This window comes from Megalopta genalis, chromosome 3 (assembly GCF_051020955.1).
Source record: "Megalopta genalis isolate 19385.01 chromosome 3, iyMegGena1_principal, whole genome shotgun sequence".
NCBI lineage: Eukaryota > Metazoa > Arthropoda > Insecta > Hymenoptera > Halictidae > Megalopta > Megalopta genalis.
Genome location: NC_135015.1, coordinates 25,395,956 through 25,414,850, shown reverse-complemented (window position 1 = coordinate 25,414,850; position 18,895 = coordinate 25,395,956). Strand labels below are relative to the sequence as shown.

General features: G+C 39.4%; 4 protein-coding genes across 5 annotated transcripts in view; 2 read left to right on the top strand and 2 right to left on the bottom strand.

The window, feature by feature from the left end:
* LOC117221979 (Fanconi anemia group J protein homolog) overlaps window positions 1-10,023 on the top strand; it is a 92,989-nt gene extending 82,966 nt beyond the window's left edge. The window contains exons 5-15 of the mRNA XM_076520493.1: window positions 3,453-3,528; window positions 3,600-3,710; window positions 4,330-4,423; window positions 4,520-4,744; window positions 6,421-6,654; window positions 6,737-7,057; window positions 7,626-7,934; window positions 8,876-9,208; window positions 9,263-9,459; window positions 9,526-9,577; window positions 9,650-10,023. Of these exons, the coding sequence (XP_076376608.1) occupies window positions 3,453-3,528; window positions 3,600-3,710; window positions 4,330-4,423; window positions 4,520-4,744; window positions 6,421-6,654; window positions 6,737-7,057; window positions 7,626-7,934; window positions 8,876-9,208; window positions 9,263-9,459; window positions 9,526-9,577; window positions 9,650-9,736 (2,039 nt within the window). The 3' untranslated portion in view covers window positions 9,737-10,023. The remainder of the gene's footprint in view (window positions 1-3,452; window positions 3,529-3,599; window positions 3,711-4,329; window positions 4,424-4,519; window positions 4,745-6,420; window positions 6,655-6,736; window positions 7,058-7,625; window positions 7,935-8,875; window positions 9,209-9,262; window positions 9,460-9,525; window positions 9,578-9,649) is intronic.
* LOC117221982 (coiled-coil domain-containing protein 86) lies at window positions 9,751-10,660 on the bottom strand. Its single transcript, XM_033473379.2, has 3 exons — window positions 10,377-10,660; window positions 10,101-10,305; window positions 9,751-9,955 (listed from the first exon to the last, which is right to left on the bottom strand). The coding sequence occupies exons 1-3, from the start codon at window positions 10,565-10,567 to the stop codon at window positions 9,875-9,877; spliced, it is 477 nt and encodes a 158-aa protein (XP_033329270.1). The 5' UTR covers window positions 10,568-10,660; the 3' UTR covers window positions 9,751-9,874.
* Window positions 10,661-12,692: 2,032 nt separating this feature from the next.
* On the top strand, window positions 12,693-13,859 carry mRpL51 (mitochondrial ribosomal protein L51). 2 transcript variants are annotated; one of them, XM_033473378.2, is made up of 3 exons: window positions 12,693-12,708; window positions 13,048-13,206; window positions 13,325-13,859. In XM_033473378.2, exon 3 carries the CDS (start codon window positions 13,326-13,328, stop codon window positions 13,809-13,811), a length of 486 nt encoding a protein of 161 aa, XP_033329269.2. In that variant the 5' UTR covers window positions 12,693-12,708; window positions 13,048-13,206; window position 13,325; the 3' UTR covers window positions 13,812-13,859. The 2 variants fall into 2 exon arrangements, with proteins under 2 accessions (XP_033329269.2, XP_076376609.1); XM_076520494.1 differs by lacking the exon at window positions 12,693-12,708 and having other exon boundaries at window positions 12,929-13,206.
* Window positions 13,860-14,439: 580 nt separating this feature from the next.
* LOC117221980 (dipeptidyl peptidase 9) lies at window positions 14,440-18,633 on the bottom strand. Its single transcript, XM_033473377.2, has 10 exons — window positions 17,869-18,633; window positions 17,601-17,735; window positions 17,270-17,432; window positions 16,942-17,183; window positions 16,566-16,877; window positions 16,193-16,479; window positions 15,766-16,094; window positions 15,443-15,694; window positions 15,090-15,362; window positions 14,440-15,028 (listed from the first exon to the last, which is right to left on the bottom strand). Exons 1-10 carry the CDS (start codon window positions 18,036-18,038, stop codon window positions 14,681-14,683), a joined length of 2,511 nt encoding a protein of 836 aa, XP_033329268.1. The 5' UTR covers window positions 18,039-18,633; the 3' UTR covers window positions 14,440-14,680.
* Window positions 18,634-18,895: the final 262 nt, after the last annotated feature.

Genomic DNA, 18,895 nt, shown 5'->3' with positions numbered 1-18,895 from the left:
GGAGCGATAATAACAGCTGTTTTATACTAGTTTATAAAAGCAAGGATACAACAGTTATTTTGATTTTTTATACTAGATTTAGGGAGCGATGAAAGCAGCTGTTTTATGCTAGTTTATAAAAGTAAGGATACAACAGTTATTCTGATTTTTTTATATTAGATTTAGGGAGCGATAATAGCAGCTGTTTTATATTAGTAAAGTAAGGATGCAATATTTATATCCTGATCATCAATATTATACATATATGAAATTTTAAGAGTCTTTTCTATAACATTGCATACTGTAAAATATTAGATTCGTTTACTTTTGTAAAAGAAACTACTCACGCTTACCCTATATATATGTATATTGCTACTCTGGAAAATTCTAGGAACATCTCGTTTCTTTCGCGCTGTTCAAACAGATAACATTTCGCACTAATAGCGTCATCTGTCGTATCAATCGTGGAACAACGTGACAACTCACGGTGCGCATAAATGAGGTTCTTTATTGCACGAAGTCTGCGAGAGAGAACGAACGTGTTATAACAAGGCCGCAGATTTTATTAAACGGGTTTATTAAACAATCTCTGTTCAGAATTTATTATATTTTTTTAGCGAATTTATTATTTTTTAATTTACTTTTATTCTTATACAAATGCAAAATGTATGGTAACGTTGTTTCTCTCAGTGGCCGATTTGCGTTAAGGGTTGCGATTATTCGCATGGGTCCGATTGGACCCATTTTTGATGGCTTTACAGTAAAAACAGGTGAGTGAAAATGAAAACAGCGAAAAGATTTAAAAAAAAAAGAACTACAAACGTTGACGCCGTTCGTTCTAACTTACTAAAATTATTTACAAAGCTAAAACAATATCCAGTAAGCTCGCGTTAGACGCAGACAATTTAGCATAAATATCCATAATCGAACGACGAAACGTTCCCTCGACAGATTCGGTATAATTTAGCATAAGCGATCGACGCATCCTTCGAACTGCCGAGAAGCGCCGCGCTCCTTGCCGCAGCACAAGGTTCCGGTTTTAAAGAATCGCCCCTCTCAGTCCCCTAACGAATAAGAGATTTCGAGGGCGCGTTGTTCGGCGTCGGATCCTCGGTGGAAGAGATTGAACGGAACGGGGTTTCCGGCAGCTCCGTCTTCGAGTGCCGCCGCCGATCGTCGAAATCCGCTTACGAATAAACATCCATTTCATGGCCTTTCATCGTCATTTACGATCATTTCTATTTTTCTGACTCGGTAAATCGCACGAAAGGATTAACCCGCGGCCCGGGGCCTTCTTCTATGACTCCTTCACGTTCGTTTCCACCCGTTCTCGACCTCTCCCCCACCCCCCTCCTCCCTTCTTCGCCAGCCGATCCTCCGACTCTCCGTGATTCTCCGGCCTCTACTTCGAGGCAGAGGCTGGTTCTCCGGCCCCTTTTGTCGACGGCCGTCGAGAGGGTGGATAAAACCACCCCTATTGATCCCGCTCAATGGATTCTCCGTGCCCTTTCACCTGCCACCGATCTCGCTGTTTTGACATTCCTCTCGCTCGTCCTCGCTCATTTCACGGCATTAATAGAACGCTCGCTAGCTCGCTCGCTCGCTCGCCCGATCTTCGAGCGGATCCTTTCAGCGGCGAACAACTTCCTAAATAAGCGTAATCCTTTTCAGTTATACATATATATATATATATGTTTATGTATAGGGTGTTCAGAATAGTTGGGAGCAAACTTATAGAATGCGTCCGATTGCGTCCGAAAATGTCTTTTTAACACTTTATCGTCCGGTCGTGGTTGAGGCTGCCACTCAGTAAGGACTGGCTTAGTCGCGCGCGCATTTGCTCCCAGTACCGGCTAAATTTTCGCTATTCATTGTGTTGTGCTTATTCCTTTAAAAATAATAATAAATAATAATAATAATTATAATTATAATTCATAAGGATATGGGGAGGTCAGTATACAGGAGGTCAGCTACTAACAAAACAGTAAAGAAGCGAAAACCGTCGATAGCTAAAAGTCGATTAATAGGCTATCGGTCGATAAGCATTGGCAATCGAAAAGCCGATTAATAGGCTAGCGATCGATAAACATTGGCAATCGAAAAGCCGATAAATAGGCTAGCGGTCGATAAAGTGTTAAAAGGATATAGTCAATTTTCTTCAATTGACGCTCGGATTCTACACAAAAATGAGCAATTTGCGACTCGTTTTTACATCTACCCATTGTCGAGAACTGTAAAAACGAGCCAGAGGCTCGAATAATCGCGTCTCCTCCTTCAAAATTGTCCATTTTCGTGCGCAATCTCAGCGCGAATTAAGGAGAAATTACTGTGGACCGTAAACTCTCCCTAATTTTCCTTCAGCTTGGAAACAAAAGTGGACAATTTGGGAATAGTTGATGCGATTATTCGAGCTCTGCGACTTCTCTTTTTATATTTACCGATTGTCAATAAATGTAACAACGATCCCAAGGCTCGAATAATCGCGTCTTCTCTTCTCAAATTGTCCATTTTGAGCGTCAATTAGAATTAGAATTTACTGTGCACGGAATTTCTTTTACATTGAACGTAACTTAATCAATTTACCGGAAAATATTGGATTTAGGATCCATACCCTTTTACAGTTCTTTTTTTAAAATTAATTTTACATACTCCAACCGGTGGCAAAGACAAATTTTATACATTACGGCCTTCAGATCTCAATGAAGAAACAATAGAAATAAATTAGAAAGAAATTAACTGTATCAGCACGTTCTCTATTCTACACATTATACATTTTATATATAATATATTTTATTATATTATTATTATATCGTTATTATTATATTATTATTATTATTATTATTATTATTATACTATTATTATTATATTACTTATATTATATTATATTATTATTATTATGTCAAGGTTATGTATAATGTATAGAGTAATGTATACATTTGAATGTTTCAAGTATTTGTAATTTTTGTTTTTAATTTTTGTACAATTGTTACAAGTATTTGCACAATGTACAGAATAATTCAATACATTATACTCATACTACATACATCGTACACACACACATGAACCTTTTTTCTGCAGAAGGAAACGATTCTCGAGTAATTTAGATCTTGGCGGAGCACCCTATACGCGTCTACAGAGCGGTGGGCGCCCCTTAGAAATCGCTGGCGTGTCGACCATATGCGAACCGTAGAAACATCCACCACCCCGAATACACTCTCCACACGACTTTTTTTTTCTTCGACGGTTCAACGACGAAGAGCTCTCCTCGGGCTCCTTTTCTTCTTCCTCTTCTTGTTTACTCGTTCCAGTTGCAGCTTTTTCTTTTCCGGCGCGATCGGCCCGCATCAAAGGGTCGCGGGGGCTGGAAATCGATATGAGAAACGGCTAACTCGAGAGATCGCGCGGCGATCTTCGTTGCACCTGACAACGACCTCCGCACGATTCCGCTGATACACAGTCGATCTTATTTTCAGGCTTGAACGTAGTCCTTAGCGGTCAATCCTCTTCCGGTTGCTGCGAGGCGCAATCCAGAGACGGCCTCGAAAAAATGTAAGAACGCTTTCGGTAGATTTGAATTGGCCTGACACCGCGTTTCCTACGGCTCGATTAATGCGTTTCAGGAAGAACACGAAGGCCCCGAAGATCCCGAAAATCTATTACGGCACCAGAACTCACAAGCAGATCGAGCAGGTCGTCAGGGAGCTGAGGAAGACCTCGTACAAGCACAAGAAGTAAGGATTTTTGTGGTAGTTCCGACGCCGCTGTCAAACAGTTTTCGAGCTCGTCGCGATCTCTTTTGAAAAGTGTTCCAATATGGAATATTTAGTTTTTAGTTTTATTGCTGACATTTATTTATTAGCCTAGTCACTATGGGTCATCGAAACAAACGCCATTTCTATGTGACGAGTATACTCGTCGAACGCAGCTAACTGGATAAACAGATAAGGGTTGAAAATGAATGAAATGAAAGGGAGAAATAAAAGAAAAATAAATAATACAATAAATATGAAATAAAAATAAAATAAATATAAATTAAAGATAAAATAAAAATAAAATAAAAATAAATCAAAATAAATGTCTGATAAAGAAATAGAAGTAATTTATATCTCGACCTAATATTTATTAAAATATTGAACCAGTTAGCTGCTTTTTGACACACAAATAATATTGTATATAATAATAATACTATACTATACTATATAATAATAATAATACTATACTATACTATACTATACTATACTATACTATACTATACTATACTATACTATACTATATTATATACAATAATAATACTTTGCGGCGAGTGTACTCGTCGAGTATACACCTTAAAAACTGTGAACTGCTCTGCAGAATGACCATATTGAGCAGTCGGGAGCACACGTGCATACAGGAGAGCAACAAAAACAAAACGGAACTGTGCAACGATCTGCTGGACCCCCAAAAGGTATATGCTTCCGTTCGAGCCCGAATGGAATCCATTTTTTTCCGCTCGAGAAAAGGATTCTCTCTGAAAGTGCCTGTCGACTAACTAACTTTACAGCACCTAGGGTGTAAATTTTACAACGAGAGCAACAAGAAGTCCCTGAACAATTTCCACGTGGCGGAGAGGCACGGTCTGAGCTCGGTATGGGACATCGAGGATCTGGTCGCCATAGGGAGAAAGACGCAGCTGTGCCCGTACTTCGCTGCCAGGAACCTCATGGACTTCGCCGACATCATCTTCTGCCCGTACAATTACATCATCGACCCTGATATCCGCTCCAGCGTGAGTGTCTTCGATACAGACTACGGCAGGGGTGTCGAACTCAAAAGCTAACTTGGTCCATAATAATAAATAAAAATAAAATCAATTTATATTGATTATATTTAATACATTTATATATATTTTTATTAATATTAAATATATAATATATATAATGAACAAAATAATAATAAACAAATATAATAATAATAATAAACAAACAAAAATCAACGTTCATAGGAACAAATATTTTTATTTTGACTAGTTCATTGTAATAAACATATATAAAGTTAAATTATTGTTTACGTTCTGATACTTGACATCAAAAATGTTCATCTCGGGCCGCGAGTTTGACACCCCTGGGCTACAGTAATGTCTCCCTAACTGACGCTCAGATTGCGCAGAAAAATAGACAATTTGGGAAGAGGAGATACGATTATTCGAGTCTCGTTTTTACAGTTCTTGACAATTCGTAACTATGAAAACGAACCGCAAGGCACGAATAATCGTATCTCTTCTTCCCGAATTGTCCATTTTCGTGGACAATCTGAGCGTCAATTAGAGAGACATTACTGTACTTGCGAACTTTTCTACCTTGACTGTGTTACCTTGCATTTTTATGCGATTCACAGAGACAGACATTTGTTCGTGAAAATTTACGCTCTTTTCCTTCGCCAGTCTCATCGCACTCTTCGTGGTCATTATTGTTTAAACAGACTCTGTTTAAAGGCGTACCGTTTCTGCAATATCATCGATTTTTTAACAATTCATTTTCATTATTTTTATTCTTGTTATTGTTACTGTTATTCTTGTTATTATTCTTATTCTTCTTAATTATTATTATTATTTCTATTATTATTCTTATTATCACTGGTGTTGTTAATACTTTTTATTATCATTATCAATTATTATTTCTTGTTCCCCTCTTTTATCGCCATTTAATTTATACTCATTTGCTTTACCATAATTATTTTAACTTCTTCATTCCTTTCATACTATATTTCCCTTTTTTATCTTTTTACCTTTCTTTCTAATGTTCGCAAATATTCTTATACTAGACTCTATTTAAAGGCGAATCTTTTCTGCACTATCATCGATTTTTTAACCATTCATTTTCATTGTTCTTATTATAGTTATACTCTTACTCTAGTTATATTCTTACTCTTATTGTTACTAATGTTGTTCAGATCTTTTATCATTGTCATCAATTATCGCTTCTTGTTTTCCTCTTTAATTGCCATTTAATTTATATTCATTGCTATAATTATTTTAACTTCTTCATTTCTTTTATATTATATTTCTCTTTTTTTATCTACCTTCCTCTCTTTCTAATGTTCACAAATATTCTTAAACTATACTATGTTTAAAGGCGAACCTTTTCTGCACTATTATTGATTTTTTAACAATTCATTTTCATTATTATTACCAATGTTGTTCATACCTTTTATCATTGCCATCAATTGTCGTTTCTTGTTTTCCTCTCTAATTGCCATTTAATTCATACTCACTATCGCCGTCATAATTATTTTAACTTCTTCATGTCTTTTATACTCCACTTCTCTTTTCTATCTCTCCACCTTCCTTTCTAATTTTTCGTAAATATTCATAATAAAACTGTTCCATCGAAGAGGTTCTCACCGTTCATATATTTCAGTAAATCCTATTGTCATCGTCACTGTTATCATTGCGTGCAATCGTAGCTCCAAATGGACCTATCGAATCAAGTGATCATCCTCGACGAGGCGCACAACATAGAGGACATATGCAGAGACGTGGCGAGCGTCGATTTCCGGGAGGACTACCTCGAGATCGCCGCGAACGAGTGCAAAGACATCGCGAATGCGAGGACCAACGATCCCACCGCGTACAAGAACCTGCAGGCCTACTTCCTGAAGCTGGCGGAGTTCCTGAAGAGCACCGTGCTCAAAAAGATCGTAAGTTGTTCATCGGCGCGCGTTTCGTTGCAACGTTTTCGTTGCAATGTTTCTATCGAAACTGTGATCACGTTTCGCTTAGGAGGACTACAGCGACCGCTTGTCGAGCCCGTACTGGTCGGGCACGGAGCTGTTGGAGCTCTTCAACATGCACGACCTCGGCGAGACCGCGTACCCATCTTTCTTCAACGCCTGTAGCTCCGCGATCGAGGACTTCAACAAGATGAAAGATGAAAATCGGATGCAGCCGGTCGGCAAGTTTGTTTCGGAGCCGGTGATCTCCACGGCCACCAAGATTCTGGTCGAGCACCTGATGTTCGCCATGAGGATGATCTTGAATTCGGAGTTCGCGAACGACTACAGGGCCTGCGTCACCGAGGACACAGTGAAGAACGCCAAATTCGTGAGTGCAGTAGTTATTAACGCGTTGACAATGAACCGCTAAAATTCCTGCGAAGTCGCAGCAATTTAATTAATTATGCTGCAACTAGAAAGTGATCATTTATCATGGTGGATGACCATGGAACTGTTGATGAAACGTCCCAGTCGAATTCAGTTCGTTTGAGTATATTGCAATGGAAATGTCACTTATAGTTAAATGAACATAATAACAATATAGAATATAATAATAATAAAGAATATAGTAATGGTAATAATAAAGAATATAGCAATAATAATAATAAAGAATATAGTAATAATAATAATAAAGGATATAGTAATAGTAATAATAAAGAATATAATAATAGTAATAATAAAGGATATAGTAATAATAATAATAAAGAATATAGTAATAGTAATAATAAAGAATATAGTAATAATAATAATAAAGGATATAGTAATAATAATAATAAAGAATATAGTAATAGTAATAATAAAGAATATAGTAATAATAATAATAAAGAATATAGTAATAATAAATAATGTATAATCACTAATAAAAAAATGTCGTCTACTGTTTTCCTCGACATTAGGCCATGGACAACACCTGGTTCAAGAGCAAGAAGATGGATAACCGTTTAAGAACCTTGAAGTTGCTCTGCATGAACCCCGGAGTGATCTTCGCACCCCTAGCTCAGTCGGCTCGATGTATAATCCTTGCGTCCGGTACCTTGACGCCGACCACGTCCTTCCAAAGCGAGCTGAGCACCAAGTTCACTCACGTGTTGAACACTGGCCACGTGATCCCGAAAGAGCAAGTGTACGCCACCTGTATATCCAAAGGACCCAAAGGCGTTTCTCTGAGAGCTACCTATAATATCGTCAACAGCTGGGCCTTTCAGGTATGAGCCGAGGTCTCCCAGTATCCAGATCTGGGCTAAGATATTTCAATTAAGAAGTAGAAATACTCAGAAATATTATTTACTATTCTATTAGTCTATTATTATGTTACTATTCCCTCTAAAATATTGAGAAATAGAATTTCAAATAATAGAAGGAGGGTAGAAATACTCAGAAATATTATTTACTATTCTATTATTCTATTATTCTATTACTATTCCCTCTAAAATATTGAGAAATAGAATTTCAAATAATAGAAAGAGAGTAGAAATACTCAGAAATATTATTTACTATTCTATTATTCTATTATCCTATTACTATTCCCTCTAAAATATTGAGAAATAGAATTTCAAATAATAGAAAGAGAGTAGAAATACTCAGAAATATTATTTACTATTCTATTATTCTATTATCCTATTACTATTCCCTCTAAAATATTGAGAAATAGAATTTCAAATAATTCAGTACAGCTTAATATGTTTAGTACATCTTATTCAGTATACATCTCCAGTACATCTTAAGAAAATACTATTTCAATCAATACTATTCTCTCTAAAATATTAAGAAGTAGAATTTAAAATAATTCAGTACAGCTTAATATGTTTAGTAAATCTTATTCAATACATCTCCTGTACATCTTAGGAAAATACTATTTCAATCAATACTATTCTCTCTAAAATATTAAGAAGTAGAATTTCAAATAATTCAGTACTGCTTAATATGTTTAGTAAATCTTATTCAGTACATCTCCTGTACATCTTAGGAAAATACTATTTCAATCAATACTATTCTCTCTAAAATATTAAGAAGTAGAATTTCAAATAATTCAGTACTGCTTAATATGTTTAGCACATCTTATTCAGTACATCTTAAGAAAATACAATTTCAATCAACAACTGTCTTCACCTCAACGAATTGATCTTGAAATATTATTCTTTTGCAGGACGAACTGGGAGAGGTGTTGGTCGATGTCTGCGAGTCCGTGCCCCATGGTGTCCTCTGTTTCTTCTCGTCTTACAACACGATGAACATGCAAGTGGAGAGATGGAGGAAGACGTCTATCTGGAGCAAGATCGTTAATATAAAGCAGGTATTCATAGAGCCTCGTTACGGTGGCGATTTGAAGGGCATCATGGACGAATATCGGGAGGTCATAAAGTACACGTCGACCGGACCGAGCGGAGGAATCAATGGGGCCCTGTTCCTGGCGGTTTTCCGGGGGAAGGTCGCGGAGGGGATCGACTTCAGAGACGAGGAAGCCCGCTGCGTGATAACTGTGAGTACGGACCATAGAAATTGAAATGTGGGAGATTAAGCATTCCTTCTGTAGGTCGGTATACCGTACGCGGTAAGAAAGGATCCGGTAATTGCTATGAAATTGAAATATAACGACATGAATACCGAGAGAGGCTTGTTAAAAGGCTCGGACTGGTACTCGATCCAAGCGTTCAGAGCTTTGAACCAGGCCCTGGGACGTTGTCTGAGACACGTGAAGGATTGGGGGGCGGTCCTGTTAGTGGACGAAAGGTTCGTATAATCGTGGAAACGGTGGACAATAAGGGATGGGTAAAAACGTTCGATTCTCGATTTCAGATTCCTGATGCCGGATAGCATCAAGAACTTGCCGAAATGGGTTAAGACGATGGTAATTCTTCTAAGCGAACGTTTATTCGATGCTGCTCGACGTCATTAGATGATACAATTATATCTTTTTCAGTGGATCCATCAAACGAGATACGATTTGAAGCAGCAACTTCGCGATTTCGTGGACAGACAGAAAGCCAGAGAGGAGAGGGATAAATAAATAGTAACAACGTGTTAACCATAAGATCATTTTACTGTACGACGGCGTGTTTTTTAATCATCTATCGTGTACAAAAACATATATTACAGCCGATGAATTCATATACAAATTAACAAGCATTTATTTCTATCTTGTATTTTACAAGTTGAGGGTGTCTCTCTTCTGTATCATTCTCAGATGCTTTTTCTTGATTTTCTTCAACTTCGCCGTGTTTGTAATCTGAAATAAGAGTATTAGCCTGAACGAATGCCGTCATCGGAGTATACAGAAATATATTTTTATATATATTCGTGGCACTGTTACTGTTCATAATTACTGTTTTACATCGATCCTTGCAACCGTCGGTTATATATTTGCTACTCACCACTTGGACAATCTCGCTCTTCTTCTGGTTCTGTTCAGCACGCTTGAGGTTTGCTATTCTTCTTTGCCTCTTGGCTTCCTTTTGTGCATTTTTCTCTGCCTTGATCGACCTTGATAATTCTTTCACCCTTTTCAGGTCCTCCCTTAGCTTCTGCTTCTTCTCGAAGGACAAACGTATGCCCCGGGTCTTGATGATAGAGGAGAATCTGTAAGGAATAAGCAGCTGCGTCACGATACTACGAACACAATCCACTAGGAAGAATTGGATTCTGCGTACCTCTTCTTCTCTTCCTTCCACACTCTACCAGATTTGGGCTTGCCTTTTGGAATCTGTGGTTGCTGCTCCTTTTTCTTCTTAGTTTTCACGTTTTTTGTTTTTGAACTGTCCGTGTCATCCACAGTAGCGTTACTAGCAAGAATATCTTCCATTCTTGTGACTTTCTCAACGACATCTGTTTCCTCAACCATTGTAAAATTGTATCAACCGGGTATTCGGTCGCATGTAAACAATATAAGTTGGTTCTTGGCCCACGTGGATGATCGGCCATGTTGAAAAGTTCAGACAAACGACAGTGCCATCTGCTAACAGGAGCCGGAAACCTGTTACGATACTCCGTCTTGCCGGTATTAAAAGGTATTACAGAGCAACGCATCAACATATTTGTAATCATTTCTTGCATATTCGAGTTTGAATTAGTTAATTATAAACGATAGCACCAATTTTCTTACATGATATCAATGCAACAGGTTCTCCTGAACAGTTCTGCGCCTTTGATTTAGTTACTTATGTTCTAATTTTGCCATAATTAATGTTTTTAAGCGACCCTACATTGTGGATATGTTGCGCCTCTAGTGGAGAAACAGTGAAGCTGCTTCCGATGTTCGTACAGCGCCAATTGGTGCAGCGGCGAAACGCTCAAACTATTCGCCAAGTTACCAACAGTCGAATTCGGCGAACATCGTACGAAGCTTCATGTTTTCTCCAATAGAAGCGCCACGTATGCAATTTACAGAGTCATCAAAAAACATTAATAATGGCAAAATTAGAACATAAGTAACTAAATCAAAGGCGCAGAACTCTTCAGGAGAATCTGTTGCATTGATATCATATAAGAAAACCAATCGACAACGTTGCAAAACGTAATTAATTGGTCTTTCAAGTTTGGTTAATTAACTAATTATATTTTCCATTATTGATAACTGTTTTTCTTACACGATATCATTCTAACACTACTCTATCCATTCCTCTCTTCTATCATTCTCATTTAATATACATATTCTTAATTTTTCCTTGAATCCCTTCGTCCATTTCTCCCCCCCCCCCTCCCCACCCCATTGCATCAAACGTATTCCCACATCACTGTTTTCCTCCCCATCTCCAGCATCTGCTTTCTTTCTCGCTCTCTATACCTCACTATCCTGATCGACCTAGCTTCTTTCCCTTTCCTTTTTTAATACTCTTATCTATGTACTCCTACTCTTATCTTCCTATATCACTTGTTGTATTCCTCTCTTTGCATCCCTCTTTCATTCCTCTTACATTCCTCTTGCATTCCTCTTTCATTCCTCTCCGCCACCTCTCCCTCTTCCATCTCATCCTTCCCAAAATTCACACTATCTCTTCTCTCGTTCATGGACTTCTTCCTCTCCCTCTCCTATTTTGACAGATTCGCCTGACTTTTCATTGACTTAAACTACTTGCTAATTGTAGGTATCTCGAATGGCTTCGGCTGGCTTGTGATTGACTTGTACTACTGAAACTTGACATTTTCCGAAAATTTCCGGAAAAAGTAGTACGAGTCAACGTCAGGCCAGAAATTCGAAAGAATACCTCCTCACATATCATGGGCTCCTGATATATGTAGAAGCTCTTACGAAAAATTTTTGGATATTAGCCAGACGTTGGTCAGGCGTTGGGTAAGGGAATAGGGAATGGAATGGAATGCATTAGGAATTGTGAGATGTAAGATTTAGGAAAATTTATAAATAAAAAGACGTGTGGATTGAGTTTGATAATACTTTTATTTTCACACATTACAGTTCTTATTCTATTTTACAATCATTTTACAATAATGAAAGAGAGTCAGAACGAAAACGGTACTCGTTGTGACTCACTTTCTTACAGCGACGACTTACTTAACTAACAATAAGGTATATAAGATGTATCAGTTTATAGTCTTAATGCAAATAAAAATTATTATAAAAAAGAAGAAAACGATGTTTCATTTTTTCTCCAATAAAGTTACCATATATGCAGGATTGTGGGGCTAATATTTTAACTCCACGCTTATAATTAAATTAAGTATTAAGAATTGTAATAATTAACAATAATAGTTGATTTAATATTTACAAGGTGGTCGAAGTTTCATTAACATAACTCATTGACTTAATCAATATTAAAAATTGTCAATAAAGTAGGAAATGCCAATCACCTACACCTACCGCTGATTCTGCATGGTGGCGCCATCTGTGGATCGCTCAAAGTTATTTGTAGATAATTTCGACGAACAATTTGAGTATTTGGCCACTACATGAAGCGGCGCTGTTTTAATATTTCCAACAACAGATGATTCGTGTCGGATTTTACATAAAGTCTTATGCAGATCGTGGTAAGAATTATTTGTACCTACGTTTAACATAAATTAATTGTCAGTAACTACACCTATGAGAAAGTTGATTGTTCTCCGTATATTTTAAGATATTAATTATCTATCTTCCCAGCAAAATACCTTAATAAATTGCTTTCTAAAACATTGCTTGGGTTTCCCCCCCTATCAACTACGTCACAGATTAACCTTACTAATCCAAGAAAAATGTAATTATTAATGAATGACAATAAATTATAACGAACTGTGTTCCTACCTCTATAATTCCACTTCGACAAATTTCTATAATATTATTAATATCGCACATTGTAAACACATTTAGTAGAAAGTACAAACGTGTAGTAGGGTAACCTGTCCTGAGATATTGGTTCAGTCTCGAGTCTCGAACAACGTTGTGAAAAGGCACGAATTTATGAAATATGTTGTAAGAGTTTCAACAAATAATCCAAGCCTGAAGGTTTATTTTCAAAACTCATTCAACTTACCCTTTCAATAAAAAAGGTAAGTTACAAATGCCTTTTTACTACTTAGCTTTTAAACATTAAGTATCGTAGGAGATCATGGTTATGTTCTGGAACAAGCCCATACAATAGTAACATTAATCATTGTAATTGTCCAGCATGTCGTGGTTTATGAATATAATACAATCGGCGGTCACCGCGTGGACTCCGCAAATAATGCAAGTGCGATATCGCTACTTTGCGGGCAAAGTGAAAAGGGGTCCTCTTCAACGGCGTTACGGTTACGTCGATCCAGTAGAGAGGACAGGTCTTTTGCCTCGTAACAGCGACAAGAGATTGCCTATGCCAGTTTACAGACCGAAAAACCCTTGGAGGGAGGATAAAGCGTTGTTCGGCCAAAACGATTACATAGACATTTTAGGAAACGATGATCTTCATCCAACGAAAATCCTATACAATGTACCATCCTGGCTGAGAGGCGTATCGGGGAACGAATATCAAATATTAATACGAAAAAAGAAAATGTGGAAGAGGGGAATACTTCCAATAGCCTGCCCAACAAAATGGAGGGACATGCAGAAGAGAATGAACTACCTGCATAAGTACTTAAATAGAAAAACTAAAACCTTTCCTAGTAGTCAGTAATGTATATTTGAGTAATAAAATATGAAATATAATCGTACATTGAAATAATTTCGACGTATGCCCATTCATTTTATGCTGTTAATATTCCGGCCTTCGTGATAACAATAAACCCTAACTGAATACAAAATGAAGAAAAATCGGCTGTGTCCGATTTTCATTTGCAATGGTGAAACGGTGTAAATATTTGGATCTGGTTCAAACACTTTTTAATTAATGTTTATTGTAAAAATGTGAATGATTGCTCGCGCGTATGTACACAAGTAGTCAAACGTAAAATAGTGACAGCCAAAAGAAAGATATATATTTCTAGCGAATATTATGTATATCTTGTAAGTACAGTTAGAGGACAATTCTAAAAAAATTTATGCTGTTCTAGGGACGCGTATATGTATATATGTACAGAGGAGTTAAGAGTATTGTCCATTTTCTTAAAAAATTAACATTCAATCTCATCGTTGTAAAGCTCTACGGTATTTTGTTGAAACGGCTGCACGATTATGTTTGCTAAGTTATGCGATCCACTGTCAAATGTATGCTGACACAATTTTCTCTCTTACTCACCCTCTCTTCCTCTATCTCTCTCTCTCCCTCTCTACCACTAATATTAACTGATAAAAATCTCTTCATGTACGTTCTGAACTTTCTGTTATATTTCTCATTCAGTAAAATTATAATAGCATCCGAGAGATAAATATTGAGTGTTTTGTGTTTAGGCAATCTCACCGCGAGACATCGTGGGTCACGACGAACAATTTTCAATTTCTTCTTTAATATATGTACATAATTGTAATGGCAGTCACACTGAACCTGTTAAAATCCTGTTTTAACCAATGTTTTATCGTTTTATATCCGATCGGGAACAAATGAATTCACAAATGATTTTGCAAGAAAAATAGTAGCGTAGTCTCGTAGTGTTTACTGGCGTCTAAGCTTCTAAGGCTATGTCTTTCGTTCGGATAGACCTGCAGTTGATATGGTTTCCCGGACTTGACGAGGGCGTCGATCAACTGACTCGTGTGAAAGAAGTGCACGTTCTCGTCGATCAGTCCGTGAATGATCAGCAATCGATTCTCCTCATCGGGAAATTTATCCACATACGTTAAAATCGAGCTAGCCATGTAGCCAATTCTATTGTTTTGCGGTAAATCCATGTAACGTTCAGTATAGCCAGTATCGTAGAAGTTCCAAGACGTAACCGGTGCGCCAGCGATCGCTAACTGAAAACGTTTAAATAATTAAAACGTTGTTCGCGCTCTATCCGAGACCAGGATAAAATACCTTAAATATCTCAGGGTATTGTATCAAACCCATAAGGCTCAAGTAACCCCCGTAAGACCAGCCGTGCAGTGCCACGCGATCCAAATCGATGTAACCAGTTTTCTCCGCCAACCATGTCAATACTTCGACTTGATCGCTCAACTCGATCGTTCCTAATTTATGTTGCAAATAACTCTCGAACACTAAACCTCTGTGATGGGAGCCACGATTATCAATTAACACCACGCAGTAACCACGAGCAGCCAGCATGTGCATCCTCAAATGCCTCATTCCCTGGAAAAATAATGAACGCTGTGAAAAATCAGCACTGGAAATTCAACCACCGATGCTATCTACGGTTCAGCGACGCCAACCTTAAATGTGTTCGATACTAATTGCACTTCGGGACCACCGTAAACATTCAAAATCGTTGGATATTTCACGCCCTGCTGAAAATTGTGTGGTTTAAAAATCATAGAATAAATCGTGTCGCCGGACGATATTTTATGCGTGAAAATCTCCGGGGTGAACAACTCGGATTCGGGTGACGACGGCTCGAGCAGGTATCCGACAGGATTTAGACAGATAGTGTCCACCGTCCAATCTTTTTGCGTTATTCTGAACACCTATAAAAAAAATCAATCGATAGAAATGATCCCGAGCGATCCTTAATCGACGTTGACCGTGTCGCCCGTACCTGGCAAGTGGGTAGAGTTTTGATGGAGCTGTATACAGTTACTAACATCGTGCACTCTTTATTGAAATATATACTGTTGTAACTGTAACCGGGCCTCGTAAGCAGTCTTATCTCCAACGGCCGATTCAATGAAACAGCATAAACGTGTTGCTCCAACGGACCTTCGCGCAAACCTCGAAAATATACAATGGAGTTGGTTTCGTCTACCCACAGCTTTCTGCCTAACACCTCCCACTCCCCTTGGGTTAAAGCAACCTTGGACGTGACCCTAGGTTGCAAGAAGACACTGTCCATTCTGTCCAACGGCTCCTCGACTTCATTGTTTATGCCTTTCGAGAAAAACAACGACGATTACACGACATTTCAAACGCGACCAACAAATACGTTGATGCTTCAAATGTTCAACAAATGTTCGTTGATGCTTCACCTGATATTCTAGATGTTATCAGATACAGATGCCGATAGTCGGATTCCTCGCTACCCCAGAGGAACTTTACTTCCGACGGATTGTCGGATGGTAAGAAATACAGGAGATCGTTTAGATTGATCCATGTCGAACTTTGCTCAGAATATATCACCTGAACGCTCGCCGACGATGGTGTGAACTGATTTTCCGAATTATATACATTCGGGGGCGGTTCGGAGAAATTGTCTATCGATAGTAACACTAATTCGAGCCTTTGTTGCTTTCTGTCCAACAGCTGGACCCAGACGCTAAACGTGGACAAAGAACGTTAACAGGCACGATCGTCGCGCGAGGAAAAACGCGAAATCTATAAAAAACATGATTCTGCACTTACTATTGCGCGTCGGGCGTCCATCCCACTCTGACCATATATTCCATCCAAGGGAACATAATGTGCAGCGGATACTGAAGTTCCAGGATGTCGATGTTGACTATTTGCAGCGTTTCCGTGAGACGGAATTGCACCATTTTCAAATTACTTTTCGCGTTCGGGGTGCCGGCCCTCGGAAATCGAAACTCATCGATCTCCTCGGAGTTCGACGGCGACGGGAAACAAAATATTTTCACGTCGCTCTCGTCGACTTCTTCGTAGACTATTCTATAAATGCCGTCGTCGGATTTCGGCTGCCACCAATAGCCGATGTACCTGCATCAATTTACACGGTGTACATTACCGAAAACACGGACGCCGCTTATACGTTGCTACAGACCTGGCGAACTCTTCTTGCATCACGTAAGACGGAGTGCCCGCTGTAAGAGGATCGTCCGTTAGGTTTCTTCCACCTTTTCTCGCATGTGTCAGTCTCAAAGAGGAACCTGTGATGCTGTGCGACAGATACAGGTCTCCCGAACATGTATGAGCAATCAGCGCGTTGTTCCATGGGCAAATTTGCGGGCACAATTTCGCGCCGGACGTTGCAGCTCGTATTTCTGATGGAAAAAGCGGACCAGCCTGCGATTCGAATACATTTCTTGTTAATTACAATTTCAATCGGATACTGGAACTTGCATCGTAATCGTTACAAAGAAGAAAATTACCATAAACCCTGTATCTATACATTGATAGAGGCTACTAGCTGCTGGGAAAACTAATTTCCCACTCTCGGGATGAATTTCGTAGCTGGTAATTCCACAAGTGACTAATCTTTTTCTCTCCCATAGTAACTGTTCCTCCCTCGATAAGATCTTAGTGCTGGACACTCTACAACCGTGTAAAAATGGATCCGTGAAGCTATACAGAATTCGATTTACGCTGCTCGACCCGACAGTACACGCGTCGGAGTTCGGTGAACCTCCACGAGTACCCCGCGTATACTTCTGTTTCAGAAGTCGACGCGTGTACTGCCCGCTTAAAGAAGAATTGCCTTACGTTTGAAAATTCGCTTCTATCACAGGTTGCCAATGGAGAAGGTATCCGTTGGCAAGATCGAAGTGGGCGATATCCACGTACAGCAGAGTGGTCTCCCATCTGTTGTTGAGGCTGCTGAGGAAATATATCCTGGTCCTGGAAAAGAAGAGAACAACGTTAACCTAAAGGTGTTTTATACGGTGTTCCGTGTACGAACTAGCCAAGCAACAGAAAAGAGAGTCAGAAGCGGATTGAGGTTATGTTAGAGCGAGAAGAAGTATGTTCGTACCGTCCATCGGGCAGGGATCGAAAGGTGATGCAGCCTGGCACGGAAACGGCAGAGATCCCGGACAATTTTCTGCGTAGATCGCTGACGACGACTCTGAGCTCGGACCAAGTTCTTCGGTTAAGCGCTGTGACAAACAGGGTCCGGTCGTCCCCTACGTTGCACATCTCCATACTTTCTCCGTTTCCCAGCAGTCATTCGTTAAAACAGCAACAACTAGGGCACGATCATGTTCCAGACGTTCACCTAGAACCGACAGACGGTGTCCGCGATACGCCGCGAAATCTGCTATCCAGCGACCGTGCGCTTCCGCAGCTTTATTTTTAGGTTATGCCCGCTTCGGACGGTTCTCACTTTCACCTTCTCCCCAGACTGTCAGCCTCTCCCTTCTCTCGTCGGGCCACGACATTAATTTCGCGAATTCGCGAGCCTTGACTCTCCCGGATCCGTTTTCGGCGCGCTCGCTGCCAAAACTGCTCGGCAACCTGTCCGAAAACTGGCCAGCGTGACAGCCTTCCCCGTCTCTTGGCACCGTTTGAAAGTCGACGGTCGGACTCCTATTGTCGCGGCGGGGCAACACGTGCGGTATAACGCCGCGGATACGCCGCGCACAGATCCGATATATCGGACTTTCCCTTTTTACTCGAGATTACGTTCGCCGATTGCCGTCGCACCCTGACAGAAGGTGACGATAAAAATAGCCGGGAGACGCTGTTGCATCGTCCGCGTAGCTTTCTTTCACCGATTAAATTCTTCCGGGCTGTCGGTTCCGTTTTCACGAACCCTCCGGCGCGTGTCAGGGGTTCTCACCGGAAGTCGTCGAAGCTACGCCGCTTTCAATTAATCCGCCGATCCGCAGGGACACGTTCGGTATCGTCACATATTCTCTCCGCTATAATTAACGTTTTGTTAGCGCTTGTTTTTACCGCTGAATCGAAGCACGTGCGTCGACGTATTTAATTGCTATCAATTACAGGGAATTATTCCTGAGCTGGCGGAGCATTCGAAACGTTCGCTCCGCGACAATGTA